The sequence below is a fragment of the Ailuropoda melanoleuca genome, chromosome 7, assembly GCF_002007445.2.
Source record: "Ailuropoda melanoleuca isolate Jingjing chromosome 7, ASM200744v2, whole genome shotgun sequence".
In the NCBI taxonomy this organism is placed as follows: Eukaryota; Metazoa; Chordata; class Mammalia; order Carnivora; family Ursidae; genus Ailuropoda; species Ailuropoda melanoleuca.
The window spans coordinates 55,984,457-56,012,241 of NC_048224.1; the positions used below are offsets into that span (position 1 = coordinate 55,984,457).

A 27,785-nucleotide genomic window follows, 5' to 3' on the forward strand; every position below is an offset into this window, starting at 1 on the left:
GGGTGGGGAGATTTTTAGTTAAGAGGAGTGAATGAAGTAAAATGGTCTGCAGAGTCTTGGGACCCAGCATCTCTGCGTATGTGCATGTAAATAATCTTGACAGACCCCGTTTCAGGCCTTAACTCACCGAACCTTCGCAGACCTGTGAGGTAGAAACTGTCAATTATGCGCAAACCCAGCCGGAAAAGCGGGGAAACAGAGAGGGGCTACTTACCTGAGGTCACTTGGCGTAGCAGCTGCAGAACCAGGACCGGAGCCCTTATTAGCCTAGGGTGAAGTTCCTCCAGTGGGTCCCCAGCAAATGCAGAACTAGAATGACCCAAACCCTGCCTGACTGGGTTCCTAAGTCGTGCACCCCTAGTGAACAAAACAAACTGATGAATGAGCGATGGCTTAAAGGAATGTGCAGGGGCTGCCCACCCTGCTGGAGGGAACCGTGTGGGGCCACTGCACCCCCAGAAAACACCCTGTACCACCCATGGCCGGACACGGATCTGAGGTCATCTGAGCCTCCTGAGTTGCTGGGTTAAGCGTGCACGTTCCTAGTCTAGTCCCCTCTGGGGGTGGGCGTGGAACCCAGGTGTTCAACCAGGGTGAGCGGCAGTGGCCACACCCCGGAGTTCTGGTTGGCAGGCTCAGTCCAGATGTCTGCACCTGGCCTGTAGTCCACCTCGGCACCCGCAGTGAGGGGAGGGCTGGACCAGGCTGGTTCTCGGTACCGGCAGCTAGTAGAGGACTCGGCAGCTGACCGCCCTCTCTGTCGGATGCTGGGAGCTGCGCAGAACAGTAAAGGGGGAATGATACACAGGCTGGGATTAAGTCCATGGCTCGTCGTGAGTGGAGGACACATAGCCCATGTCAGAGCGAAGACTGGAACCCATGGGTAGGTTTCCGAGTCTGTGAGCACTGCCTTGGGGGTGGGAGGGGGATGGAATCTCACAGAAGGTGTGACTTCAAAGACCATGCTTTAGGGGCTTTGAAAAGTAGCTCCAGGTACCTCTGTGCCCCCTGAATTCCACCCTAGAAATTTCAGTTTTTACCACCACGCTGGTGGGCAGTACGGGACTTGTGCATTAACCCGCTTATGGAGCACAAGACTGAGGAGGGAACATTCCAGACGGGCTGGTGGCCGCTGTCCCACCCTCCCACAACGGCCTCAACAGAAGCATGCGCGTGTGGGAACTGAGATGTGTGCCAGGAGCCCCGCCCGTGGGGGCGGCTCAGACTGTCACTTGGACGCAGCTTTCATTGGTGTTTATTTTCCTTTCATATAAAAGTTACAGGTTTGAAATGTCTGCAGGAAGATGCCACTATTAGCCAGGTTAGTGGGGATATATATATATATATATTTTACAATGTAACATGGGGGAGGCATGGGGGAGAGGGAGGCATTTCTGAAAAGTTGGGTTCCTTCTGACCAGGCGTGTGCCCGCCCCATCTCTGGCTCCAGCCCCACCTACGGGGAACACCCGGTCCTGGTCCCCGAGACCAGTCACAGCCAGGCTGCGGTGCTGGCAACTCCCAGAGCCAGGAGGGTGTGTTACGGAGGCTCGGGGTGGGAAGCCTGTCAGCCAATAAGTTAAACAAACACGGCCCTGTGGTCCTCACACAGGGGCCACCCTGACCCACTGGCCCCTCGTCCCCCCACACTGCCTCTCTCCACCTGGCAGGGCTCCCAGAGGAGAGGGGAGGGAAGGTTAGCCCCCCCATCTGCTGACGGGTGTGTGAGGCGAGGGCTCAGGTTAGTATTTGGGCCGTAGCGGCCCCCGTGCACACCCAGCAGCGTCCAGCAGCAGAGCTGGGCCAGGCGGGGGGCAAGAGGGGAAGGGAGAGGACAAGACCACAGTGAGGGGACTCAAAGTGGGCACGAAGCCCACCCCAGCACTGCTCAAGAACAGCGACCACACGCTTTAAATAAGAAAGTGACACGTTTGGCCTGCGGCGGCCAGACCGCTGCTCGAGGGGGTGCTACTGGCATTTCACAGATGTTCTCTCCTCTAGGCCCAGGACCCCAAAACAAGAGCGGAGAAAGCTCCTCAAACCCACGAAAGACTCAAAGTGACATGGTTGTTTAAGAAGTCTGATCCTGGCCTTTGCCTGACCAAGTCCCAAGCCCGGGAGAAGCGAGCGCTGAGTCATGCAAACCAGGACCCAAGGGGCATGGGGGCAGTGGCCTGGCCCCTGTGTGTGGGGGCCCTCCCTGCAAACCTGCCTTCCACGGCCCACCTCCCCAGTGAGTGCGGGTTTCCAACAAGGGAGATGGAGAGAGCGAGCATGCCCTGGGATGGGAGCCGGAGCTGCTCCGCGTCAGCAAGCACCTCCAGAGCCACGTCGGCCCGTCCGCCCGGGACATCCGGTCCGCTCAGGGACATAAGTCCCTCCCCACGCAGAGCTCACTGCACACTGGTGGAAAGGTCGGAGGAGCACCCCCTGGCTCCATCAGGATGGAGCAAGGTAGGAGGGGAGCCCATGGGGGCGGGGGGACAGGAGATGGAGTTTAAGGCACACAGCAAGCGACAGAGGAGGGGGCCGCCGGCCTTCCCCAGGACAGAAACGCCCCTCTACTCTCCAACTTCACTCACCCAGGAGCTCCTGGCCCCACCTCAGATAAACCTACGTCCTCCCTTGCTCCATCTTCTTCCCAGCTCCCCAGAGCGCCAGGTGGTTAGGGAGATGACGGGATGGGAAGAGGACGGTTCTGAGGGCCAGTACCATCACGGAGCGCCTGTTCCAGGCCTACTGAAGGGCTGAACCTTCCTGGGCCTCGTCAAAAGCTCACACCATCTTGCATTTAAAAAGCAGGGCAGGGAAAGGAGGAGGAGCCTCCCCGGGTCTTCTCTGCTTTCTGCCCACCCACCTGAAAGTCCCTGTGCTTCCAGGTCCCCAGGAGCACTGCCCCCCGCCTTCCAGGGTCCTCCATGCATCTGTCACTTCAGCAGACTCAGGCCCCTAGAACTCAGGGAGGGGTGAAGGGAGTCCCACTGTTCCTCAGTCTGCCGATCTCCCTGTGTTGCTCCCAGGCGGGAGGGGGCGGGGGAGGAATACAGAAGTGAAAGCAGAAACCAAAACCAAACCATGGGTTCACAAATCAGAAACGAGACCTGCTGCTGGCTCCGCTGTGGGCCTGGCGTCCGCTCCGCAGAGGAGGGAAGCAGGAAGCTGCTGGGGCCCCTGCCCGGCACAGCAGAGGGCTGGCTGAGCCCTGGGGCCAGGACACGTGCAGCCTGCCCGGGGCCAGGTCCAAAGTCCCTCCCGGTCTTGGAGCCACCCTTGGAGCCTCTCTCGAGCGTTCTCCTTGCTCACGGCACCTGCTTCTAGGTCTTCTCCTCCCGGTCTGTTTTTCTCCTTGTTATGTTCCTAGGTTTGATTTTCAGAGAAAGTTCCCACAGGGCCTCCTCCGCCAGGTGGTCGCTGAAGTCATTGAAGAAGTTTATGATATCATCGTTTCTTCGGATATCGTAGTGCCTGTGGGGGGCCTCTGGTCAGGGCTGGTGTGGGGCCAGGAACCTGACGGCCTCGTGGAGGGGCCGAATGCATGTTCCCCATGGGGGAGGGCTGGCAGCAGAAGCCTGCCCTAGGGAGCCCCCACTGCTCGGGGTCACACCCTCCAGCCTCCCTGAATGTGGTATGCAGAGAACAAGGTGGCCACCGTCTCTGGGTGCAGACCCCGTTCCTGAAACCCCAGTGTTCCTTTGTCCCCTCCCCGCTCTGCTCGTGGGCCAGGCACCGAGGGCTCCGGTACTCACGCTTGCTGGAAGCACCGCATGCTGTCCAGAATGTTGAACTGCTGCCACCGTTTGGAAAAATTCACCTTCCCATCAATATAGTCTGGGTTTCCCAGGTGAACAAAGGTGAGGTCCTGCAGGATGAGGCCCCTGGGAGGACGGAGAAGCCCAGTTACTGCTCCGGACAGCATGTCTGGCCTGTGTTGGTCTCTTCCCGCGTGAACTCCTGACCTAGAAACTGGGGGTCCCTGGAAAGCCAGCTCAGGTACGGGAGGAGCCTTGTAAAATTAATACGTGAATAGGAAAAAAGAACCCAAAACCCAGGGGGGAGGGAAGAGAGGTAGGGGGAGCCTCTTTTGTTAACAGGTGCTTCTCACGACAGAGGACGTGAAGCCATAACGTGATGGGGCACAGATGCCACGCTCCCAGGAGCCCAGCCGGCCGCCCCCAGGGGAAAGCACGGTAGCTTCTGGGAGGGCAGCCTCTGTCCCGGGCCACTGGGGGGTCTTCTGTCATCCTCATGGGGGTTCCTAATATCTACCAGCCTAGTCAGGGCTCCGATAAAGAAACCTGTCTAGCTTTGACTTTTTCCACTATTGCCTTCAGCTTATGTGACTAGGGCTGCTTTCCCCAAACCCCCCCATTTCCTCCATGTCATGGCTCACACTTGGGGAAATGCTCTCAGGGCTTCTGGGTGACTGACTATAAGGCCCTCAGGTTACTGGAAGGTGCAGCCAAGTCTGAGGACCCTTGGTGGGGGGAGAGGAGTCCCCCTCCTGGCAGATGAGGGAAGGAAACAGAAGTGGGGCTGGGAGATGGGAGAGTAGGACTGTTTTCACTGGACCCTTCCTTTCTGTTTGAAAGTAAAACATGCCCCTTGTTACACAGCTTGAAGTTAAAACAGAAGCCTGACCATCTGAGTCGGAAACCTCTAAGGGAGCGTTTCTCTATCTTAACCTACGTCTCCCGCAGGGCGGGGGGAATGCTGCCGGGACAGGGGCTCTACTCACAGGTACGGGATACAGGGGGGCTCCACCTCGGAGAGGGCGGCCCGGTAGGCGCGGAAGGAGGACGAGCTGTCGATCAGCGTACAGTACTCGGCCAGGCCCTGGGTGGGAGGGACAGGGTGTGAGGGCTGGGACCATGCTGGGGCCCCAGTGCCAGCCTCCTCCCTGACCCACCCCACCCGCCGCTGCCCAGCCCTGGGCCCTGCCTCTGCGGGAGGGAGACCAGGCCTGCTTGCGCTGCAGAACCATGGCTCTGAGCACCCGCTGCGTGTACAGGGCCTGGAGCTGGGCCTCCTGCTGGGTGCCACCCGCACTGTAGCCCAAAGGGGCTTCTCAAGCACACCAGGAATGGTGCCATCCCTGGCTCCGAGCCTGCCTTTCCTCCTCGCTGCGTTCAAGGCCTGGCAGGGGACCTCAGCAAGCTGCGGCCGCCCCCTCCTGCACATGGTGTGGGGTTCTGGCCCATCCCATCCCCTGCCTGCTGCCTCTCCCTCATGGGTCACCTCCTCAGGACCTCCTAGGTGTTTCTGTGGCAGCCAGTGCGAATGTTTCACACTTCTCCATACAACAGAAACTGTCCCTTTATGTCACCCCTCGAGGTAACACCTGGGTGGCCTGACATCCTGACCCCACGGGCTTTGCCTCTCTCCTCAAGGAAGCTCCCCACACGAGGATAAAGATCTAGCACCCCAGGCCTCCCCAAGGCCCTCATGGTGCAGAGCAGGCCCCCTCCAGTGACATGGCCATGCTGGCCTCTGTCCTGCTGCTTGAGGGTGCCAGTCCCCATATGCTTCTCTCCCCCTCGGACTGGAATTCCCTTCCTTCCCAGGCAACTCTTCCTACTGGAGTCTTGGTGTGACAGACCCTTCCTCAGGGGACCTCCCTGACCCTCGAAGGGGCCAGACCACCCCTTCCTCTCCCCTTTGGCAATTACCCTAAAGAAAGCATCAGTAGGTCTGGCCTGTTCAGTCTGTCCCTAAGGACTAATGCTGCCGGCAGCCCCTCCAGGAGCATGGGCGCAAGGAAGGAAGGAAGCAAGCAGTGCAGCAGGGACCCTGGTACGAGCTTGCAGCCCAGGCGGCAGGACCCTGTGAGGGGACAACCCCAGCACCAACCCCGGAGCCTCTTCGGGCCCAAAGACCAGAGATCAGCCACAGCAAACCAAGGGGGGTGGCTGGCCGTGGAGCAGAAACCTGAGCACCCTCCCCAGCAGCTGGCTCGCCGGGGGCCTCCCAGCCGCTCACCTCCGAGGTCTGCTTCTGCCACTCCAGCCTGCGGATGGGAGCCGAGTCCAGCGCCGAGAGGATGGCCAGGTAGGAGTTAAAGTTGTTCAGCTTCCGTAGGTGCTAGAGGGGGAGGGGAGGCGGCCGTGAGGCAGGCCCAGGCTGGGGGGGCGCACAGGCTCTGGGGGGACAGCGCGTACCTTCATGATCTTGATGAACTTCAACAGCAGCCGCTCCCTGTCCTGGGCTTTCTCCTGTAACATGATGATTGAGCGCACCCTGCGGGAGCCAAAGGCAGAGGTGGCCGAGCTGCCCGGTCTCCCTTCAGACCCCTAAGTGTCCTGGTGGAGAGGGACGTGGACGCCTGCACCGCGTGCCCAGGGCTCTCGAGGCGCCAAGCCTCGCCCCCACCTCTGCTGTCGCGGAGCTCACGGCACCGCAGGGATAGGCCAGGAGGGGACGCGGTGTGACGGGGACCTCGGGCGTGCCCGCAGATGGGGACTCTGGCACACCCACGTGATTCCCTGACGAGCGCCGACCCAAGCCCCGCTGGGGCTAGCAGTGCTCCTCACGCGGCCTCAGCACTAGCTCAGGAGACGAGGGGGCACGTGAGCTAGGAGGGCACCTCCGGAACCCCGGCGGCAGCCACGAGGCCAGCTTGCTCGAGGACCTCACTGTGGCCTGGAGACCCTGCGGCTTCACAGGGGCCACTGCCCGGCCGCTCACATGGAGTGCTGCCTCTGCCTTGTCTTTGGCCCCAGTAAAGGGCACCTGCCCTGAGCACGCCCTGCGGACTGGGGCTCTGTGGGCCCCCTGCACCTCCTCGGAACGCCCTGAGGGGTGTGCCCAGCCGGGGGCTGGGTCAGAGGCCGGGCTCAGGGCTGTGTGCAGTGTCCGTCTGCCCTACAAGCCACCGCCTTCGACAGTGGCTTGCGATGGCTGAGCTCCAGTTGCTGAGGAGCGGAGCACCTCCTGTCGGGGGTGGGGGGAGAAAAGCCGGCAAAGTGGGACTTGACCCAGGTTCCCTCTGACAAGCAGTCCTCGGAGGTTTAACAAATCTCAGATGTTCCGTCAGTGGCAGCATGGGCTGCGAGCAGGGTGGGTCGCGCAGCGCGGGCTGCGTGGCTACCGCGCTCTGACCATCCCGTTTGATGCCAAGACGCTGGGGGCGCCTTTAAGTCACACCTTGAAAAGCTAACCACTCGGTTACGCATTCTAGTACAAGCACACCTTTGGGCTTCATTTTAAGAATTCAGGCCCAATTAAAGTCTGAACAGAATGTGCTCCTTTGCTGTTCTTTCAGATCGTGTCCGTGGGCGGCTCGGCCCTGGGGCCGCCTGGCAGTGGGGAGCTGGGCCGTGACCGGTGCGGGATGGCACCATGAACGCCCCTGCCGCCACCTAGGGCAGACATTACTAATTGATCCTGGACTCCCCCGTCACGGACATCTCCTCAGCCAGTGTGCTCTCTGCTGCCCGCAGTTCCCGAGTAACGCCCAGGGCCTCGGAGCAAGCTGAGAGGAGATGGGCACCGCCTGCTGGTGTGAAGGGAGCACGGGGACCTGGCCAGACGTGCTGCTGCAGAGAACTGGGGCTTTGCACCGCCGCCCCTTCTTACCAGTATGACATGTTGTTGAAGTGCTCTGTGAACTGGGTCAAGTTGGGGCTTTTCTCCTCATTCTGCTCTTTTGCCCAAAGCAAAACCTCAGGAATCTGCAAAGGAAGTGGAGAGGCTGGAGCTGGAGCCCTCTGGCTTCCCGATGATGGGCAGTTTCTCCTGCTTAGGGACCAGCAGCAGCTGCTCCCCCCGGGGCAAGGGACAGTCTTCTCCCGCCCCCAGCCCTGCGCAATGGCATACCTCTATTTTATAGAAGAGCTCAGCATCCAGCAGGGTCAGCTGCTCGGCTATTTCATGGCTGTGAAAGTCATGCAAAGTCCCCGGCCTAGAAGAGAGGCACGAGATGAGCAGTGGGGACAGGGACAGTGGGAGGTAGCTGGGTGCCGTCCTGTGGCCTCAGAGCTGGGCAGTCAGAGTGAGCGGCCGCCCCAAGCCTTGCATCACAGCAGGAGGATAGCGGCTTCAGAGCCGACCAGTGGCAGGGCATGACCAGACCGCACTCTGGCTGGGGACCGTGGTGCCTCTGCTGGGTGGGTCCCGTGACAACTGCGCTGAGAACTCAGCCTGACCCCACTGCCGGGGCCCAGTGGGAACATATGGCTAGGGCACCTGTAACAGACTAGAGCCCATACAGGTCCTTAGGAATGTTCAGGACGGCCTGGAGGGTGGGGGGTCAAGAATTCACAACTGCCATGTTATTGCCGGGAAGACAAGAGCTGACCAAAGCCCAGAATGCATTCGCCTGTCTGCTGTCCTCCTAAGTGCCCCCCGCCCTGCCTCCTCACTTCTTGGTTAAAAAGGGTTTATTTTTAAATCACCCATCATGACCCCCGGGAGAAGAGGCCCAGCCCGTGGGGAATGCACTGGGCTGTCCACAAGACCCCTCATCACAGTGCCTGGGCAGAACCGGGACATGAGGCTCTAGGGCCGGAGAGCCACGGGGGGACGGTTGGCGGCTCACCTGGCGGCTACCCCCCGGGCTGCCAGGGGCTGGTCGGAGTTGGCACACCTGAGCAGTTTCTTCTGGTCCACCTTGTCCAGGATGTTCTTCCGGAGCACACGGGCCAGGCTGAGCTCCCCACTGCACACCAAGCGGAAGACCAGCTCCATCAGCAGCTTCAAGATCTCTTCGGTCAACTCCACGAGGCTAGAGGGCCAAGGGCCACACGTCAGGGGCCGGGACATAGCCCAGGAAGAGGATGGCTGCCACCAGGCCCAGAATCCACCTCAGAATACCCAAGGGTCACGTGGCAGCGACCAGCAGGGCTAGGAAACTTCTTCAGGGAAGAGAGCAAGAAAATGTGTCCGGATGGCCACCCAGGTCCTCAGAAGCGTGGGGAGCAGTCCCGCTGGTGACACAGAACGGCCGTGCTCTCAGCAAATGCCGGCTGGCACTGGACAAGCTTCAGGGCCCACATTTGGCCTGGGCCACGGAGACAATCTCACTCCAATCCTGCCCCAGAGGAAGCCCCTGGTCCTGCCTGGGTGATGAGTCACTAAGAGGCCCCGGCCCCTCAGAGCAGCCGCCCGCAGGACATGCCCGAACTCCCTCCATGCAGTGCTTTCCGCGCACGGCGCTCTCACGGCTGTGCCGTCCCGGGCTGAGGCCACTGTCCCCGCAGAAGGGAAATGCCTTGAAGGCAGGGCCTGTGGTTTCCTTTACTACAGCTCTCCAGACCCAGGAGAGGGAGCTGCCGGACGTGCCCTTGTTAAGTGAATGTAACAGTGAGTGCTGAGTCTGGGCAGGGGGGCGCTGGGGCGAGCAGGTGGGGATCACCAGTGCCCGCTGACGGTGTGGCTACGAGGGATGGCCCCCATAAGGAGATCTGGGTGGCTCGTCATTCTCCCCAAGGGTCTTGCTCGGGTGGGCAGGAGCAAGCCTGACCTAGAGCTGCAGGGTGCGTTCCGTGGGCACACAGCTTGGCAGAAACGGGTGGAAGGGGACGGGACGTCCCCACCTCAGCAAGGAAGACTGCAGCCCTGGTGGGGAACCCTGGGGTGCCCCGGGCCTGCCGGGCTCCCCCGCCTCCCGGCCACCTCATGGGCACAAGCACTCACCAGAGCTCATCCACCACCCGCACCAGCACGAAGAACGTGTTCTTGCTGACGCGCTTCTTGAACGTGTCAGCAAAGGGTGAGAACTTCTCGTACGTGGAGTGTGGGTTAAGGAAAGCCATTCTCACGCAGGCAGGGATGGGGGGAGGGGAGGGTTACCTTCTCCCAGCTGCCATTTACAGGGCGCTCAGGACGTGCAGGAGCCCTGGGAGGGAGGCCCCCCCCTCCACCAGGAGCCGGGCCTGTAGGACCGCTTCCACTGCCTTTCCGTCGGGCCTCCCACCCCCAGCTCCCCATGAGACCTGAAACGCTGCAGCTGCCTTGCTGAGCCTCAGGTGGAAATAGGTGGTCAAAACCCACAGGCCCTAAACACCCTCTCAACGGGACTGGGAGGGGGGTGCATGCCCCTAGGTGCCTCCTGCACTCTTGCCCTGAGTTCCATCCCAGCCATCTCTCTGAAGCTTCAGATGCCCCTTCCCCTCAGCAGACACACAGCTGGCCACCTCCAGCTCCTCCGCAAGGTCGTGGTTCTCACCATCTTCTCACGTTCACCATGGACTCTCCAGCCCCTGCTCTGGCTGGTCTTCCCGCTCTCCAGGGATCCATGGCTGCTCGGGAAGGAGCCTCACACCAGGACTGTCCCCAGAACCTGCGGCAGAAGCCTTACAAGGCAGCGGTGCCCAGGATCTCAATGTTGCAACATTCCCATTAATGCCTGACGCAGCCACGCAGGTAGGTGCCGGGAGCCTGAGCTCTGGAGCGCACGTGTATGGGGTGGCCACTCTCCCACCAAACTGCATTGGGGTCACGCAAGCTCTCCGAGCTGTGACAGGTAGAAATATGACGGCATATGTAACGTAGCAATGACGTATCGAGGAGTTTGACAGCTAAGTGAGCCTTCGCGTCATCCTGCCCACTAGGAAGTTCTCGAGTGAGTTACTGTCACTTGCCGAGTGAGGCCTGTGAGCAAATGAACACCTGAGGCTACAGGGAACGTAAGTCTCTGCAGTGGGGATTACTTCTACCTTGAGAGACCAGGTCCTCCAGGGCTGGGGCACGGGGACAGTGAAAGGAGCGACAGAGGTCCGGAGGAGACAAGAAGCCAAGCCTCCCGGCACACAGGAAAGGAAGGGGACAGCCTGGAGGACTCGGGACTTCCTGCCCCGAGTAACAGCAGGTGTCCAGCAGATGGCAGTCGTGGGCTGTGACCCGGGGAAGTGGCCAGGGAACAGGGCTCCCCGGGAGAGCACGCTCTTCAGAGCTGCAGCTCAGGTTAGCCTCCACAGAAGAGCAGGTGTGAAAGGAAGTCGATGACGGTGGGTCCTAGGGCCCGGGGTCTTCCTCGACCGCTGCTGCACGGAGTCATCCCTGAAAGGGTGAGCCGCTGGGGCAGAGACGGTTGAGGGGTAGGAGCCGATTCTGTCTGGATATGGTCTTTCTGTCCACTGCTGGGTCTGCCACCAGGCGGAGCGGCAGTGCCTTCCCCCAAGGCTGTTCATGGGAGGCTTGGCCCCCATAAGCCCTGCACACTTGGGACATGTCACCTCAGTGGCCTGGGGCTCAGCTCAGAAGCTGCAGGGGGGCCTGCATGCGTTCTCCCTCTCGGGGTGTGTCCGTTCCTTCTAACTCCTTTTCAGGACTCCCTGGTGACCACAGCTGCTGTCAGGCAGCACACCTGTGATCCTGTACCTCGTGTCATCTCACTTAGCCCTCAGACAAGGAAGGAGACTGGAAGAGAAAGCCTGGCCTGACGTCCCAAAGCGAGGGCACAGGGGAGCAGCAAGAAGGGCACCCTCTCCTGGCCGGCTCCGGAGGCTCTGGCAGCTTCCTGATGAGCTCCTCCGGGGTGATGAAGGTCCTGTAGGTGGTCAGGAAGGCCTCACAGTACAGCACCAAATCTAGAGCAGGAACAACCCATGAGCGATGCCGCCGCTGGCAGGGGACGCGGACGGGCACGCGCCTGCCGCACACACCTCCGTCCCTGACAGCTCCTTATCTGTCCTAAGACTCGCTGTTTCTCCTTATCTGTCCTAAGACTCGCTGTTTCAAAGGGTCTTAATCGTGGGCACAAAGAAAATAATTCAAACTCATCAGCAGGATTTTGAAGCTAAGTCATAGGTAATCCTTTGGACGGCAGGGCCCAGGAACAAAAATCTTGGGAATTTCCACATATCGAGAGACCTAAGATAGGGCTATTCTTCTGTGCACGTGGACCCCCTTCTCCTGTCTTCTCTCATTCATCCCCCAGCTCACCAGGTGGAGGAATCGAGAGGATCCCCGCTTCTCCAGCCGAGGAGTGCAGGCTCAGCTGAACCCTGGCTCCTGTGGCCCTGCCCTGGCCAGTTACCTCCAGCACAAACGAAAGCAAAAGCAACAGCTGCTCCTGCACCTGGGGCCTGCACGGGGGTGGGCCTGGCTGGCAGAGCAGGTGCCGGGAAGGAGGCTCACAGGCTGGAAGCACACAGCACGGCCCAGCAGCATCCTGCTCCGGCTCCTCCTTCCTGGACCCCTACACTCATGCAGCTCACTGCCCCCCTGGGGCTTTTGTTCAAAGACGGGATAGGCAAGGAGGCAGAGATGGGCCCAGCACAGGCCAGTGCCTGCTTCTGGAAGAACAGATCCAAGTCTGCCTGCCCTGAGCCGTGGGCGTCTCAGTGCAGTAGCACTGGCGTGGTCTCTGGTCCACAGGAAGCCACCTGTCCAAGGAACGTGCTATGCGGGCCAGGGCCTCTGCCTCCAGCATCCATCCATGTACAAATGACTTTGTTTCCCTGCAGCCTCAAAATCTCTCCATGACTGAAATCCAGTGGAGGTCCCAGCTGATGGCAGCACCTCCCTTCCGGGCACCGTTGGCCACCTGGAAGGCTCTGGACAGCCCTGCCCCCGGGGGCTCCTTCTGGCCACACCTGCAGGACAGCAGAGCTTGCCGCTCCAAGCTGAGGACAGGAGCCAGCTCCCACTTCAGCCCTTTGGATAAACATGAAAACCGTTCCTCTTGCCCAGCTGAGGCAGGTGTGCAACCGCAGAGAAGCTGAGCGAGGGCCGCTCCTGAGCACGGCCTGTGTGCCACGCTGCCTCACGTTGGCTCCGCGCACCTCCCTGTCCACTGGGGACCACTTCAAACGGCCGGGTCGGCCGGGAAGGGAAGGGAAGGGAAGGAATGGGACGTGCCTGGCTTTGAACTCAGTCCCCACGACCGGGCTTTGCCCCGGTCCAAAGAAACCAGGGGTGAAGAAACCCCGGAAGGCAAAATAGTGGCTACGGTGAGTTTGTTGGGGTCATTTCTTCTTTTTCTCTATTCTTCAAATTCTCTGCAATGTGACCATTTCTGTACTATTTTCATAATTTAAAAATTCCCAGAGTCATTCTGTGTAACATATTTGGGGAAATCTGCTATAAAAACAGGGACATGGTCATAAATAAAATTGGTGGGTGAGGGTTTCAGGACTGGGGCATTTTAATTCTTTCCACAACTGGCTTTAATACTGTTGGCACATCTCCTTTTTAATAACTTTCAAAGATGTAGAAGGAAAAGGAGCGGTTGGGGGGTGCCCATGTGCGGGCCCTGCAGTGCCCCTCCCCCGTCCTGGCAGAGGTCAGGGTAACAGCACCCCCTCCCCGCCTCCCTGCGGGAACATGATGTGTTGTGAATGCTCTTTTGCTAGCAGAATCCACCCAACAGTACGTCCCCTGCTTTTCCAGCCCTGTCAGCAGATCAGGACGCTGAACATGGCGGCCACGTGCTGAGGGGTCAGAAGCCCGTCCTATGACGGTGCCACCGTTGCTCTAGACTGAGCTCTGGACAGAACACGTGCCGGGGGGTCCTCGTGGAGGCCACTGTCTGGAATCACCTAATGCGTCCGACCTCAGGAAAAGTAGGAACAGCTACCTCCGTGTTGCTGTAACGTTAACCTTGTTGGACACGTTGTCATTTGAGGTGCTGAGGTCTGAGTCGAAGCTCCCCCTCTCTCGCCCCTGGGGGCCTTTGGGGTCCTCATTAACTTTCACCCATGGAGGGCGCCCCCTGAGAGGGCTGGTTCCATCCCCAGGGTGGGCTCTCCGCACAGTGACCGCGGGACACCAGGACCATGTTCTGACCCCCTGAGGGCCGGTGGAGGGGACAGCAGAGGGTAGGGCTGAGGGGCCAGCCCACCCCAAGAGACCAAGGCCCCTGACCAGGGTGCTGCCGTACCTTTCCTGTCTGTCTCAGTAGCGTGCACCAGTAGGATATCTCCAGACCCGCCACGGACGTCTGGCCCATCGTCACCCTGCAAGGACAAAGCAAAGGAGGACAAGCAGCAGAATTCAGCCATGAGAGTGTCATTTCGGGAAGTTCTAGGCAGGGACGAGATGACCAAGCCGCTGCACTGCGGAGACCCCGGGGCCCCCTGCCCTCTGCCCTCCCTCACCCAGGAAAGTGTGACCCAGCACAGGGGCCCTCTGCACTCTGCAGACAGGACAGACCAGAACTCATCTGGGAGGTGGAGGGCCCTGGGAGCTGCACTGGGTCACAGCAGAGGTGAGGGACGATGGCACCATTAGATCTCTCCCTCTTCACCAACCCAGGGGGCAGGGAGGTGAGGAGGGAAGTTCTCATGCTGTGAACGGCAGGACCCCATGGGGAGGCATGCAGGACTGCCGCCAGCCACTCCCAAGAAGACTAGAGGGAGCAGGGTTATTTCCAACTACGGCCACGTTCCTAAAACTGCAGCAAGCTGCCCTGAATTTACACCTGTTTCCCCAGGTGGAAGGAGAAGTCACTTGTCATAACGTCATAAATGCTTCCACAGGGAGCCCTTAGAGGAGTGTAAAGCGTCACAAAGACGTTTGATGGTGCCTGACGTTGCCTCTATGCCACCAGCTGCCCTCTGCCAATTAAGGAAAAAGTCTTACTTTCATGTGGGCAAAGAGGCTTCAGCCCATAAACCTGCCTGGAGCCAGAGCACGCGGTTAGCAGGGCCAGGAATGGGAGCCCAGGCAGCACAGCACCAGGCCTGCCTGAGCGCCCCACAGCCCCTGCCTCTGGTTCTGAAGGAAACCAACCCTACGAGTCCCCAGCGGTTCACGGCCCTCATTTTTGGAGATGCACCTGCCTCTCCAGGACTTCTGTTTTCACCCCTGGATTCCAGAGTCCTGAGAGCATCTTGGATTTCCAGCTAAGGCTGAGGGCAGCTATGCCCACGACTCGATTTTTCAGAAGGAATTTCTGGCAAGGATCATGAAGCATCACTTCTCTCTGCAGAGAAGCCGGCTGCCCCACTGCCCCCACCAGCCCTGCCCTGCCTGTTCTGCTCGGCCCAGCCCGGCACTGTGCAAAGGGGAGAATCCGCCTGGTTGTCTGTGCGTGCGCTGCCAGGAAGCCGGAGCCCAGAAACACAGTCACTTCCTCGGGGCTGGGTCAGGGCTATCACACTGAGACATTCCTCTGTTTCCAGAATTGCACAAGGCGCTCCTGACAAGGCACAGGACAGAGGAGGCTGCGGGCCTAAGATTTCTGAATCAGCCTGTGCCTCCCACTGAAACTCCAGTGGGTTATTCGGTCAATGCTAATATGAAGGCAGCTTATGCTAATGAGGGCCCACCATGCTCAGGCTCCTTGCTGAGCACCCTACATGGGTTTCACTGTTATAACATCCTCCGGAGTCCTGTCGTCTGGGCGTAAAGATGTTACGTGACTTGCCCAAGATGACTCTAGAAGTGTCAGAGAAGGGGACAGTGCACTTTCTCCAGGAGACCATCCGTTTGCCCAGGTCCTTCTGCAATCCCCGTGGCCCAGGCATGGGGCCAGGATAAAGGCCGTGCGCAGAGCCCACAAAGTGTGGGGTGGCCACCTCCCGTGTCGGTGCCTGGCTTGGGTCCTTCAGTTCGAGACCCCTCAGGTTACAGTCTCTTCAAAGCCCCCTCACCCTCTTTATGGGCCAGCTCAGCTGAGGCCTGTACTCACCTCCTGCTTGAGGGTCAGCCTCGCCATAATCTCGCTGTGGTCGATGAGGGACAGCTCATCCACTTCCTCCTCCGACTGAGCCAACTCTGAACCATCTGGTGACCTTGAGGCCCTAGAGAGAGAAGTACGTTCTGTTGCAAGGGTCCAGCAGGCCCCAGGGGCCGGGACACCAGGGCGCTTAGGTGGTGCAGCCCTCTGCGTGACTTCGAGTCACGACTGTCCCCAAACAGGTTCTACTGGAACTGCAGCTCCCGTGTCAAGGCCACACTGCTCCCCATCCCCTGCACAGGGGGCCTGAGTGGGGGCCGGAAGCCAGGGCGCGGACTGCATCTCCAGTGCCGCTACTGCTGAGCTGTGTGACCTTGGGACATTTCTTGCTCTCTGTGGAAGCTCTGTCAATGGAAGGGATTAAGAAGGAGACTGGGGTAGCCTGGGTGGCTCAGCTGGTTAAGCATCTGACTNCCTGAGTGGGGGCCGGAAGCCAGGGCGCGGACTGCATCTCCAGTGCCGCTACTGCTGAGCTGTGTGACCTTGGGACATTTCTTGCTCTCTGTGGAAGCTCTGTCAATGGAAGGGATTAAGAAGGAGACTGGGGTAGCCTGGGTGGCTCAGCTGGTTAAGCATCTGACTCTTGATCTCAGCTCAGGTCTTGATCTCAGGGTCATGAGTTCAAGTCCTGCACTGGGACTTAAAAAAAAAAAGAAGAGAACAAAGAAAAGAAAAAAACGAAAAAAAAAAAAAAAGGAGATCAAGAAGGTTTCCTCGAGCTGTTTAAGTAAGTGACAGGCTCAGTCACTCTTTGTCAAGGCCACCGTATGCACAGCTGGTACCCAAGGACAGGAAGAGCAAAAGGGAAAGCAGGCTGGGGGAGTTTGCATGGTTATTAATGTCATTCTTCAAGTTTCTTCCAAGGGCTACCTTTCTTTAGGACTGAGAAGTATGAACCAGGCTGACTGGCCCTTGTCCTTGGGGTGCTGGGTTTAGCAGGAGAGACTGACATTAAAACGAGCAGTAGGGGCAGCAGCCTGAGAAGACCCAGGCCGGTGTGAAGGGCAGCAGGCCCCTGTGGCAGGACAGACGAGCTGAGACCCGCAGCACTGACCAGGAGTTTGCTGGTGAAGGGGGAGGAGGACAGAACCGCCAGCAGAGGAGAAATGTGGGGCGGCGAGGGGGCATTCTGGGAGCAGGCGGACGCTGGGTCTGTAGGCACCCTGCTTCCCCCAGCATTTTCTCCCATATTCCCGTTTTATTCTGATGATTTCCACCATGGATCCTGTGAGGCCCAGGCTGGCCTTGTGGTCGCAGGTCACATTTTTAACCCTAAGTATCTGAGACATTAAAAATTTGTGCCTTTGGTAAGACAAGGATGGTCCAGAGCAAAATCACACACAGTCCTGGGGAGAACCATGTGCTACGTGTCCCTTCAGCGTCAGGTCTGCGGTCTGGCCTTTGTGGAAAGAGGACATTTTCGTAATTGCTTCTAAGAAGGATGCTGTGCTCATCCTTCTCCTTTTTTTTTTTTAAACAAGGGCCATGTGCAACTCTCAAAAATGGTGCTCTGGGGTTCAGTGCTGCTGGAGGCAGAACCCGTGAGCTCCTGTTGCTTGGCACAGACACTATTTGCTACTAGATGTTGAACCAGAAAACCCATCACCCCCTGCTTACTCTGTGGGGAGATCTTAGCCCGGGCAGACAGATCGGGCAAACTCCACACAGAGAGCACTTGGGAGTGGCCACAGCAGGCTGGCCTTCGACAGGCCCCTGCAGAATGCTGTCCATCTGTTCTCCTGTCTCTTGCTCTTTTATTTTTACCACCTCTTCAACCATTTACGCTTAGGCCTGACAAGTGGGTACTGCCTGGCTCTATGCCCAGAACCCCAGAGGTAGCTGAATCTTGGCCTGGAGAGGGAGGAAGAGCTTGGACTTGTAGACCAGCTCGCTAAGAAGGCGATGTCCACAGGAAGTTGCAGACGGCACAGCGGGTCGGCAGGCCCTTCACGTGGGCAAACGGACTACATATTTCTCAACCGGCTCAGGTGTCACTTGTGCTAATACTGAAAAATGCTGCAAAAGATTAAAGGCACATAAAACTAAATGTACTGACTCCTGACTGGTCTTAGTTCCAAAAAAATAAACTATACAAGTTAATTTTAGGGAGAACTGGGGAAATGGAAGGTGGTTTGCATAGCAGACGATATGAGGGAATTTATTATTAATTTTCTTAGGTGTGATAATGGTATTGCAATCTGGTAGGCTTCTAAAATATTTTAGGAGGAGGGGATGCCTGGGTGGCTCAGAAGTTAAGCGTCCAACTCTTTTTTTTTTTTTTAATATTTATGTGGGGGAGAGAGCATGAGATTGAGCACGAGCAGGGGGAGGGGTACAGAGAGAGGGAGAAACAGACTTCCTGCTGAGCAGGGAGCCCGATACGGGGCTGGATCCCAGGAATCCAGATGCATAACTAACTGAGCCACCCAGGCGCCCCTAAGTGTCCGACTCCTGATTTCAACTCAGGTCATGATCTCAGGGTTGTGAGATCGAGCTCCGTGTTGGGCTCTGTGCTGGGTGGGGAGTCTGCTTGAGATTCTCTCTCTCTCCCTCTTGCCCACCTCCCCCCCACTCCCGCATGCTCACTCTCACTCTCTCTCTCTCTCTCAGTCTTAAAAAAATTAAAACATTTTAGGAGGCACACTATTATAATTTAGGGGCTGAGTGTCATGTCTGTAACTTACTTTCAAATGGTTTAACAACACAATATACGCACCACATCTAGTAACTCACGATATAAAGTTTTTGGGGGGTCTTGACACCCCCTTAGTGCGCTTGAACTTGGAAGAGGCCAAGGAAGGTTGGCCTGGGATTTAAAATACTGTCATGGGGGCATCTGGGTGGCTTAGTCGGTGAAGCGTCTGCCTTCGGCCTGGGTCATGATCCCAGTGTCCTGGGATCGCGCCCCATGTTGTCGGGTTCTCTGCTCAGCGGGGAGCCTGCTTCTCCCTCTGTCTGCCGCTCCCCTCACTCATGTGCACGCACACTCGCGCACTCTGTCAAATAAATAAATAAAATCTTAAAAACACCGTCACAGGTCATCTGTAGAATAGATAATATGTGAGCACGTAATCAGGAAGTAAGGGAGACTGCCTGCCAGAACGAAGACCTTTAAGGGTGGGATTGTTAGTGATTTTTCTGGTTGACCTGCACATTTCTGTACTTGCCAGGTTTTCCACCCTGAGCACGCAGAATTTTGCGAGTCAGAAGGAAAGGAGGTATACCTCAAGCTCCCGCAGGCCTGGCATGCTGGCGGGCAGGGGGCCGCCCTCCCCAGCTGGGCCTGAAGCTTTCAGGCAACCTGCTCTACATGGTCACTCCCTACCTGTCGCCGTCTCTGCTCTCCTTCCCGGGTGCACTGCTGGCCGACGAGAGATCTCTGGGATGTCCGTCTTTCATAGCTGGTGATTCCTGAAAAGAGAAGTCAGTGCTGGGTTTGTGACAGGTGCCCCATGCTGGGCGGATCTGCTTCCCAGCATTCCCGCCTGCAAGTGGCCTCCGAGCGCAAGTTCCTACGGAGCAATCAAACACGTGAACGAGGTAACCATGAATGCAGTTCATGACACAGGAAGGGCAAGGGCCTCTTCAGACTAGCATCTTGCCTTTGTGGACAGTGACAGGTGCCCCTACTTAGGACCTTTGTCAGCTGCCAGCCTAGATGAAGCCATCCCAAGCACCTCCTAGAAGAAAGAACTGTCACGGTTGCCGCTACTCGGCCTAGCTCAGCCAGGCGCTATGCTAAGGGCTTCACGTGCCTCTTTCCCCCTGGCCCTGACCAAGACCCCGTCTGTCCTCTGGCGTCACTGTGCCCACTCACACACACAGACACAGGCTGGGAGTGAGTAAAGGCCCTGCCCTGGTCGTCTGTCTCCAAACCTGTGTCCCTAACCACGGTGCCCTGCCAGGATGCAGCAAACCTCTGCTGACTTCCCGGTCACACCAAGCCCTTGGGACTGCCATGCCCAACTGCCCCCCAGTTATGGTTCCCAGGGGTCTAGCTGTTGGAGCACGTGAGTGCAGCCCCCTCTCCTCCAGCGGCCTGGCCCTGGGAAGCTGGGCCCGCCCCCCTCAGTGACAACATGGCTGTCGGGCATCCCTGGTCTGCCACTGAGGCCACAACAGAGAGCAGGGTGGCATGAATACACGGATCCTCCTTGAGGAGCGTGCTTTGAGGAAACGTCAGCACCAAACGTGGTCATGGGTGGAGGGGGAGAGCCACGGAAGGCCAACTAAGGAAAGGCTCCACTGTGTGGAGGCCAAACTGGATGATGTGGGGGCCAGGTCACCAGAAGGGACAGGTGAGGAGGAGGGGACACCAGAGGAGAAACAGCTTCCACGACAGGGTCGAATCACACTGGAGTGAAAACTGTACAGTGTTCTATGACTTGCTAATGCCTAAATTGGGGCCTGCCTTGTGTGAACATCTAAGATCCTGTGGGGATGCCCCTGGTGGGGGTTGTCTTACCAGGAGTGACCACATTTTTAATGGGTTGGGCGCTGTGAGCTGATCACCAGGGAGACCCCAGCCCTCATGGCACCTCCTCTCAAGGGACTCATTCTTTTTGAAGCTTCTGAACTTGCTCACATTTTGCTGCAGCAAAACCCAGAAAGCTGACCACTCAGCAGAACGGCTGTACCGAGCTGGGACAGAAGTCGAGCGAGGGTGGCCACCTCAGGTATTTCTCTACGCTCTCAGGAGAGGGGTGCATTAACACAGCAGGGGTTCCCTGCCAGACCCACCCCGCTTCCTCAGAAGCTGTTCCTGTGGGGGTGAAGGAGCGGCCTGGGGGAGGATGAGGGGGCCAAAGCTCAGGAGGCTTGGTGGTGTAGGAGAGCAGACTCCTGCCCTCTCGGTAGGGGACAGAGGATGGACCTCAACACTGGAAGAAGGGACAGAAAGAAATCCCAGACAGCAACCGATATGTGGCCAGGCCAACACCATGCTGCCTCTGCAGATTTCCAGAAGACTCCTCTGGCCTGGCCTGAGGAGTGCCACACGCACTGAGAGCAGAGGGAGGACCTCCTCCAGGACTCACGTCCTCTCCCCACGGAGCCATGCCGGCTCTCGGCAAGGCCGCAGGGCCCCAGCCGGCGAGTGACCGGGAGGCTCAGCCAGGCAGAAGCACGGCCCAACCCGGCCAGGCCACATGCACGAGGCAGCCCTGAGGTTACTTACTCCTCGAGAGTGAGCCAGCTCCTCGCTGCTCTGGCCAGAGGAATACAGATTGACGTATTCACCCTCACCAGCCTCCTCACTGGTGTTTTCACTCTGGGGGAGACAGGATGAGAGGAAATGCACATGTGACAGGCCCCCTGGCCAGCCGGCATGGCTCAGAGACAGCGGCCTAACGGGCTGGCCCTGACCAGGCCACTCCTCGTGAGGGGGAAAAGACAGCAACCGCGGGCCCTCACTGCTCCTTGCAAAGCTTCTCCCAGGCCAGAGAACGTGGCGCTTTTGCCACCTCTTGCCTCTGTGCTACAGGGACGCAAGTGTCCTACTGGATCTTCTCAGAGAGGCGGGGGGGCCACTCAGAGGGCCCTGGAGGAGGCGCACGCGGGATCCTCAGCACAGCAGGAGCGGCGGGCCACGGAGGGAGAGGCAACACCGGACAGGTCCACACACGGCCGCACTGCTCCCGCCGGCCCGCACTCGCTCCGCCCCGCCTGCTGGCCCATGTCCCCCGTGCCCTGCAAGGTGGCAGCCCCATGCCCCGATGAAGAACTCAGTGAACGTAACAGCACAGGGAGCAGGCCCTCCATCAGCACCACAAACAACTACGGAGGCAACTACCTCTGACCTCTGTCTGCATCTGTCTTCCGAGCGTGTCGGCAGCTTTCTCGAACAACACACAACCCCACAGAAAACCAGGAGCATTTTCTGTCTCATGCTTATGAGGACTGTCTCTAAATGGTCACTAATCCGTTTCTGGAAAATCAGATTCCCCACCTGACGGGAACTTTGTATGGCAGGTTCCCATTTCTGTTCTGGAAACAGATAGGCTACGATTGCACTCTGTGACCTTCCAGGGACCTGGATCCAGCGCCGCTGCTACCGGGCGTGCACCGGCAACAGGCCTGGCTGCTGGTGACGGGTGGTGGCGGCAGACTCAGGACCAGCCACACCACTTTCTCAAAACGGGCAGCCCCACGTGGAGGGGAGTGTGCGATGAATTCTCACCGAAGGCGTCTGGGGCGAGTCAGTGAAAGAGGTTTCGGAAGGAAGGCAGACAGTGTTCCCATGAAAGTTGCTCTCCTGAGAAGATGAGAGAGGCCCGTCCACGGTGCTGGGAGGCAGACTGGCTACGGTTGGCACCGCTAAGTCAGAGCTCTGAGACTGGTGGACGGGTGGGAAATGTGGAGAGGAAGAGGAGGTGGACGGAAGGAAAGGTTGAACGGAAGCTTGGTTGTGAGGCACGAAATCCTGGGAGTAGGACCTAAACACAGATTTATACTACAGAATCAGCAGAAGACAGACACAAAAACAGGAAGATGGGAAGAAGAAAACAGACAAAAGAAAAAGTCGTTAGATTAACTCGGCTGAGCTGCGGCAGGCTGTTCACAGTCCATCCAATGAGGACACCGATCAGGCCAGACCAACCCCGCGTGCCTCTGGCTGAGGTTCCCCAACCCAGGCACATTCTCCCTTGAGAAGGGCCTGAGGACCGGCCAGCGCCATCTTCCGTGTCTGCACAGTGGGACATGGGTGCCCCCAAAGAAGAGCCAACCCCACATGCTGTACAGGTGGCCCCACTCTCTGTCAGAGAACTAAACCCGCCAAACCCAACCCATGCATTTGTCCCTGCAGGAACCTCGTGGCTAAATTCAGTATGTGCACTCAGACACCTGGGTCCGATTTACTCATTTTGAATCTTTTGCATGAATCTCTTTGGTTTTGTCCCTTGAAAGTCAAACACTGCAGCCTTTCAAATACTGTAATCCACTGAAATGCTTTTGGAAGGGAAGGGCTAGCCTTAAAAATGGTCAGAAGGACTGTGCTATCAAAATGCTAAAAATTTCTGAGTTCATGTCCCTTCCTATACAATCTTTTCTTTTTTTTTTTTTTGAACAAATGAAGGGATCTTGTAATGCTTCTGAGACCACCCTAGAGCTGCAAGGCTACGCGCTCCCAAATTCTCATTGAGAGAGAAGTCTGCAGCCAGGCTGAGGGGTGACAGTGCATGCCCGCAGCATCTCAGAGTCAACGAGCACTGTTCAGGCCTGAGCTCTGCTGTGGGAGGAGGGACAGAGGAGCTCTGGGACCAGGGGCCACCAGGCTCAGAACCTGACGATGTCACCATGTCCCACAAATGGCCTGACAACCTGATGCTGTCACAGGGTAATGGGAGAAGGGCATGTGGAAGGGCCCCTGTATCCAAAGTCCCTGTATCCAAAGGACCACTTGCCCACTACAGATGCCGGAATCCGACAAGAGCCAAGCTCAACGCAAATGTGCACATCGCTCAAATGTTCTCTGCATTTTGCCACTGGATTTTCAGAACCCAGGACAAGGAAAAGGAGGAAGAAGAAAAAAAATATTAAATAGGAAGTTAAGGCCACTCACATCCTTAAGTGGTTTTGCTGTTACACTTTGCCCTGGACTGACAGTGGCCAACACTCAAGTGACAGGCAGGCTCCCCTTCCATCCCAACCCGCTGCTGGCCGGGCCCGGCTCCCTCCCGGCTGGGCTGATTAAAGCTCCCTCTGGCTTGCCTGGTTTACATCAGGCTCAGAACACTTGCCTGTGGTGCCTACTCACTCTCACACATTCTATTTCTCCAGCTAACTCCCAAAATCAAGACCAACCCGGTACATGGCCAAACGCATCAGTGGGGAGTGCCATCCATGTTCTGAGCAACAGACACTGTAGGTTTAGCCTCCTGGTAAGAAGTCCCGTGTCTGTCCTTTGTAAATGAGCTCGATGAGCAGACCCCCGGCTCCGCGGCTCTCCTACTGGGGGGCTGAGGTGCCGGAGCGTCCACAGTGCCCTCACCAGCCAGGTGCCACGTTTCACAGGCCTTTCCCAGCGACCACCCAGGCCTGGGGGACCCACCCTAGCCCTTGCTGGGGATAGCAGTGGGGTAAAATGTGTGGCTTTTGGGGCTCTCCATTGCATCCCTGGTAAATATTCCTCCATAGTGAGGCTCTCTCACTGGTTGGGAAAGGCCACTGAGAAGACAGCGTGGGGAATGTACTGGCCGGCGGGTGGAATGGCCCGGTCCTGGGAGGCCGTCCCGAGGGAAGCCCACACCGCCACTTCCGGCAGCGGCTTCGGTCTCACGCAGGAGCCTGGTTCTCAGATCTCTTGCCTGTGCAACCCCAAGGGCAGACGCCTTCCCCTCACGCATGAATCTACCCAGTTTAAGGTCAGTGTTCAATGTTGCGGGATGTTCGTCTCTCCCAAATTCATATGCCGAAATCCTAACTCCCACAGATGGTGGTATTGGGAGGTAGGGACCTTTGGGAGGCTCTGAAGAACTTTCATAAACGTGCTTAGTGCCATATGAGAGAGGATCCAGAGAGGTGCCTGGCCCTGCCAGCAGGGGAGAGTACAACGAGAAGTCTGTGAGCGGAAGGGGGCACCAGCCGTGCTGGCGGCCGATGTTGGACCTACAGCCTCTGGAACCGTGTTGCGTCTAACCACGCGGTCTGTGGAACTGCGTTAGAGCAGCCTGAGCGGACTGAGGCATGTGCCAGTTCTTTCAGGAGTCCTGACGCTGTCCTCATGGACACCCCCTAAGCGCACTCAGCACTCGAGCAGGCCCTGCAGTGACTGAGCGCCTGACACACCTACGTAGGCGGTTTCTGCATGATCACAGGATGTATCGAGTCTGCTGGTACCTTCCTAACACAGGTGGCCGGCTCACACACACAGGAGGTGCCTTTCCGGGAGACAGTATAAGGGCTACTGCTGAGGGCACACAGGGCTCTGGGCCGTCTCTCTACCGGTGTGACCTCGCTATGTAACCGAAGTTCCTGAGCCCCGTTTCTTCGTCTTTATTTATTCAAGGCATCTCTACACTCAGCGTGGGCCTCGAACTCAAGACCCTAAGATCAAGAGTTGCAGGCTCCTCCGACTGAGCCAGCCAGGCACCCTGGTTTCTTCATTTGTAAAACGGGGATGAAAATATGTAATAATGTATGTTAAAGACACCTGAATAAAAACATAAAAATAAATGAAATGGGGATGAAAACAGCAGCATGACTCCCAGAAGGTCTGTGTGGGGTTTACGGAGATGATGCTCTGTAGTCCTGAGCCAGTGCTGGCATGTGGCACTGCGTCCGCTCCCCTCCCTCGCCTTCTGAAGTCCCAGGCTGCGAACCACCCCACACAACAGAGCTGCGCTGTTTCACGGGGTCTACTGCATATTTACTGCACAAAGGAACACGTACTAATTGCCTCTAATATTATAAGTGAAGCGCCCAGACCACCACCTGACTCGCGGCTGCGTCTCGGTTCTGAGTGTGGAAGGGTAACCGACAAGCTTCCCCCACTGCAGTGGGAGACCGGGACGGGGAGGCGGGGAGAGGCTCCAGATGCCCCAAGGATGGATGCCCCAAGGGTTGGGCTGCAGGGGAGGGGCAGCCACCAAGGAGAAGGCAAGGAGGCTCCCATCTCTAGGACAAAGCTCCCAGCCGGCCTGCCCTTCCCTCCCCCTCAGCTCCAGCCTATGCGCAGCTCTGGTATTCCAGCTATGAAGTCCAGTTGGGACAGGAGCCAAGCTTGAAAAATACCTTCAAGGGGGTGGGGAGATGCAAAGCACCGCTGTCTAAGCACCACAAAGCACCCTCAGTGCCCCTCCTGCAACTCCAGAGGGGAGGGCCACATTGGGGCTCATCGTCATACCACTATTGACAAGGACGGTCTCTGCAGATTCCCCCAGAAGTACTTCCTGGCCTTGTAAGACCACACTTCTTCATCGCGGCAGGGAGAAAGGCAGGCTGGCTACTGCGCAGAAATCACTTCATCTCTGCCTGGAGTTTATTCTAGGACCTGGCTGGTGCCTGGCTTCGCTTCTGACAGAGAGCTGCTGCGCTCTCTGTAGCAGGAATTTTTATTTATAGCCAGAGTAAGACTGTTTGGGCTAAGGGTTTTATACCAAGAAGGGGGCTGCCTGTCTGGAGACTGCAGATTTCCGCAGAAGATCTAGGAGCGCCAGAGCAAGTTCCTGGGAAAGAAAGCAGTCAGGAGGGGCTGCCTGGCCCCCAACGTCAGCCTTGATCACACCATCAAAGTGCCAGCAAGGACCATCTGGTGAGGATGATGCCTGCTGGTCAGACAGGTGCTAAGGGTTTGCACGAATCACCTCATTTCATCTACACTAAGCTCCTAAGAGAGGTGTGGGGGATATCCCGCTCACCGAACATTCTGGGCAGGTGACAGGCCCCAACCATGTAATTCTGTCACTCTGCGGATACACCTACTACCGGGCTGGGAGATCTTGCCTCAGTGTTTCGTGGTGACCAGCAAGCAACAGGCAGGGAGCTGAGGCTTGACATACAAGCCGGGGATGCAGAGCTAACAACCGCCCCCGAGAGAGATGCAGGGACTGGTGACTTCGCTTTTGAAAACGCACGTGAATGAGCCACCGTGAGTCTTCTGGGTGGAAACACAATGGCTGGTGACCCTGTACGGCGATGTGTGGCGGTGCACACGCTGGAACGCAAAGCCACCCAAAGCTGGCCAGGCGTTAGTTTTCAGGGACACTTTATCTCCAATATCATCTTGGCATGAAAATTGACTACGGGTGAGCCCTGTGCTGGCAAGAAAGCAGGAAAAGGGACCTTTAAATGCAAGATTCTGATTCCTCCCTATAACAGACATTCCACTTAATTCCTGTGACTGTCAGGAAGAACGGGGGTGCCAAAGGGAGCAGAGAGTGTGCCAGCAGCCGCGGGCCAGAGCCACAGGCCAATGACCCTGCCGGTTCTGCAGTTGCAGTGACTGGAGCTCTGAGCTTTGAGGAACTTTCAACCCTCCCAATTACGGGGCAATGCAATCATTTGAGTGAATGGACTTACTGTCGTAAAGTGTCTGGGAAGCACAGAAGTTGCCAGAGATTGGTCATTACTGCATATTCTTGGCTCAAGGAAGGCTTATGACTTCAGTGTTTCTGGAGGCTGCTTACCAACACAGATAAGCTATTGGACGGCTGGTTTTCAGGCTTACATTCGTCTCCATCATTTGTGAGAAAACACACCCAAGGGCAGCTGCTGCTCGGAGTGTGGTTTGGGCTTCCTTCCCGCACAGGGAATCACTGGGAACCACGGCTCAGCACTGGTCCTGGGCTTACACTTCCCTTAAACCAGAGACTGTGAGTGTCAACACAACGTGGGGCTCAGTGATTTGTCTTGGAGGGAAGTCAAGCTAGCAGCCACTGCACAACACCTCTGCCGTCTCTGGGGGCTGGGCCTCCTGCCGAGAAGCACGCCTGCTTTGGCTCTCAACAGATGGAAAGTCACCAGGAAGGACCCCTGGTAACATCCCTTGTCACTCCATGCGACACACTGTGAGGAAGTCTGCTAGCTGTGTCTCTTCTCACCTTCCTGGTCCCAGTCAACTATTTCTTTACCAAAGCCTTTCTTCCCGGCTCCCTCACCCCAGAAGCAACTTCCTTCTTTGATGCCTTTGTGTTAATTTATAACAACTACGTTTTACATAAGGTCAAAGGGTAGGTTTCCAAAGCCAAGCAGGACCTGCCCCTGAGACCTCTCTCTGCTCCTGGCAGGGGGAGCCACTTTGTCAGCCCTGTTGTAGGAGTGATGGGACAGTACTCATCAAAGAAAGGCAATATCAGCATCACCATGGATCCAAAAATATCTTCCCTCTTTTTGAATAAACTTCTTGGTGGAATCTATTTTTAAAAACCATTTCAACATTCTAATTTTACAACAAAGGATATAAAAAAAAAACCCAAAAATGTTTTGCTTGGGAGAATTTTAGGTAGTAGGATGGGTTAAAGTGGAAATGTATTGCATTTTTTTCTCACGTGACATATTTTTGCAACCTGAATCACAAGATCCTCCTTGAAAACACCAGATTTTGACTAAATGGTTTCATGGCTAATAATATTCTTGCAAAAACCTCCAACACATTTTAGGATCCTCTGTATATTCACTAAATATTGACCTTGAGAGCATCGACTCTTTATAGAAAGATTTAGTACAG

The 27,785-nt window shown here is 57.2% G+C and overlaps 1 protein-coding gene and 1 long non-coding RNA gene across 2 annotated transcripts in view; one reads left to right on the plus strand and one right to left on the minus strand.

The window, feature by feature from the left end:
- Positions 1-1,237: 1,237 nt before the first annotated feature.
- RAPGEF1 (Rap guanine nucleotide exchange factor 1) overlaps positions 1,238-27,785 on the minus strand; it is an 89,763-nt gene continuing 63,215 nt past the window's right edge. Inside the window, exons 13-27 of the mRNA XM_034664725.1 lie at positions 21,798-22,070; positions 20,796-20,888; positions 18,945-19,030; positions 15,572-15,683; positions 13,820-13,895; positions 11,453-11,525; positions 9,631-9,750; positions 8,534-8,719; positions 7,813-7,897; positions 7,573-7,667; positions 6,156-6,234; positions 5,977-6,078; positions 4,736-4,833; positions 3,747-3,875; positions 1,238-3,465 (exon numbers count right to left, since the gene is read on the minus strand). Coding sequence (XP_034520616.1) covers positions 3,315-3,465; positions 3,747-3,875; positions 4,736-4,833; positions 5,977-6,078; positions 6,156-6,234; positions 7,573-7,667; positions 7,813-7,897; positions 8,534-8,719; positions 9,631-9,750; positions 11,453-11,525; positions 13,820-13,895; positions 15,572-15,683; positions 18,945-19,030; positions 20,796-20,888; positions 21,798-22,070 — 1,758 coding nt within the window. The 3' untranslated portion in view covers positions 1,238-3,314. The remainder of the gene's footprint in view (positions 3,466-3,746; positions 3,876-4,735; positions 4,834-5,976; positions 6,079-6,155; positions 6,235-7,572; positions 7,668-7,812; positions 7,898-8,533; positions 8,720-9,630; positions 9,751-11,452; positions 11,526-13,819; positions 13,896-15,571; positions 15,684-18,944; positions 19,031-20,795; positions 20,889-21,797; positions 22,071-27,785) is intronic.
- Positions 3,887-4,712, plus strand: LOC117803048. Its single transcript, XR_004626622.1, has 3 exons — positions 3,887-3,990; positions 4,108-4,187; positions 4,614-4,712. It is a non-coding gene; the product is annotated as an uncharacterized LOC117803048 (long non-coding RNA).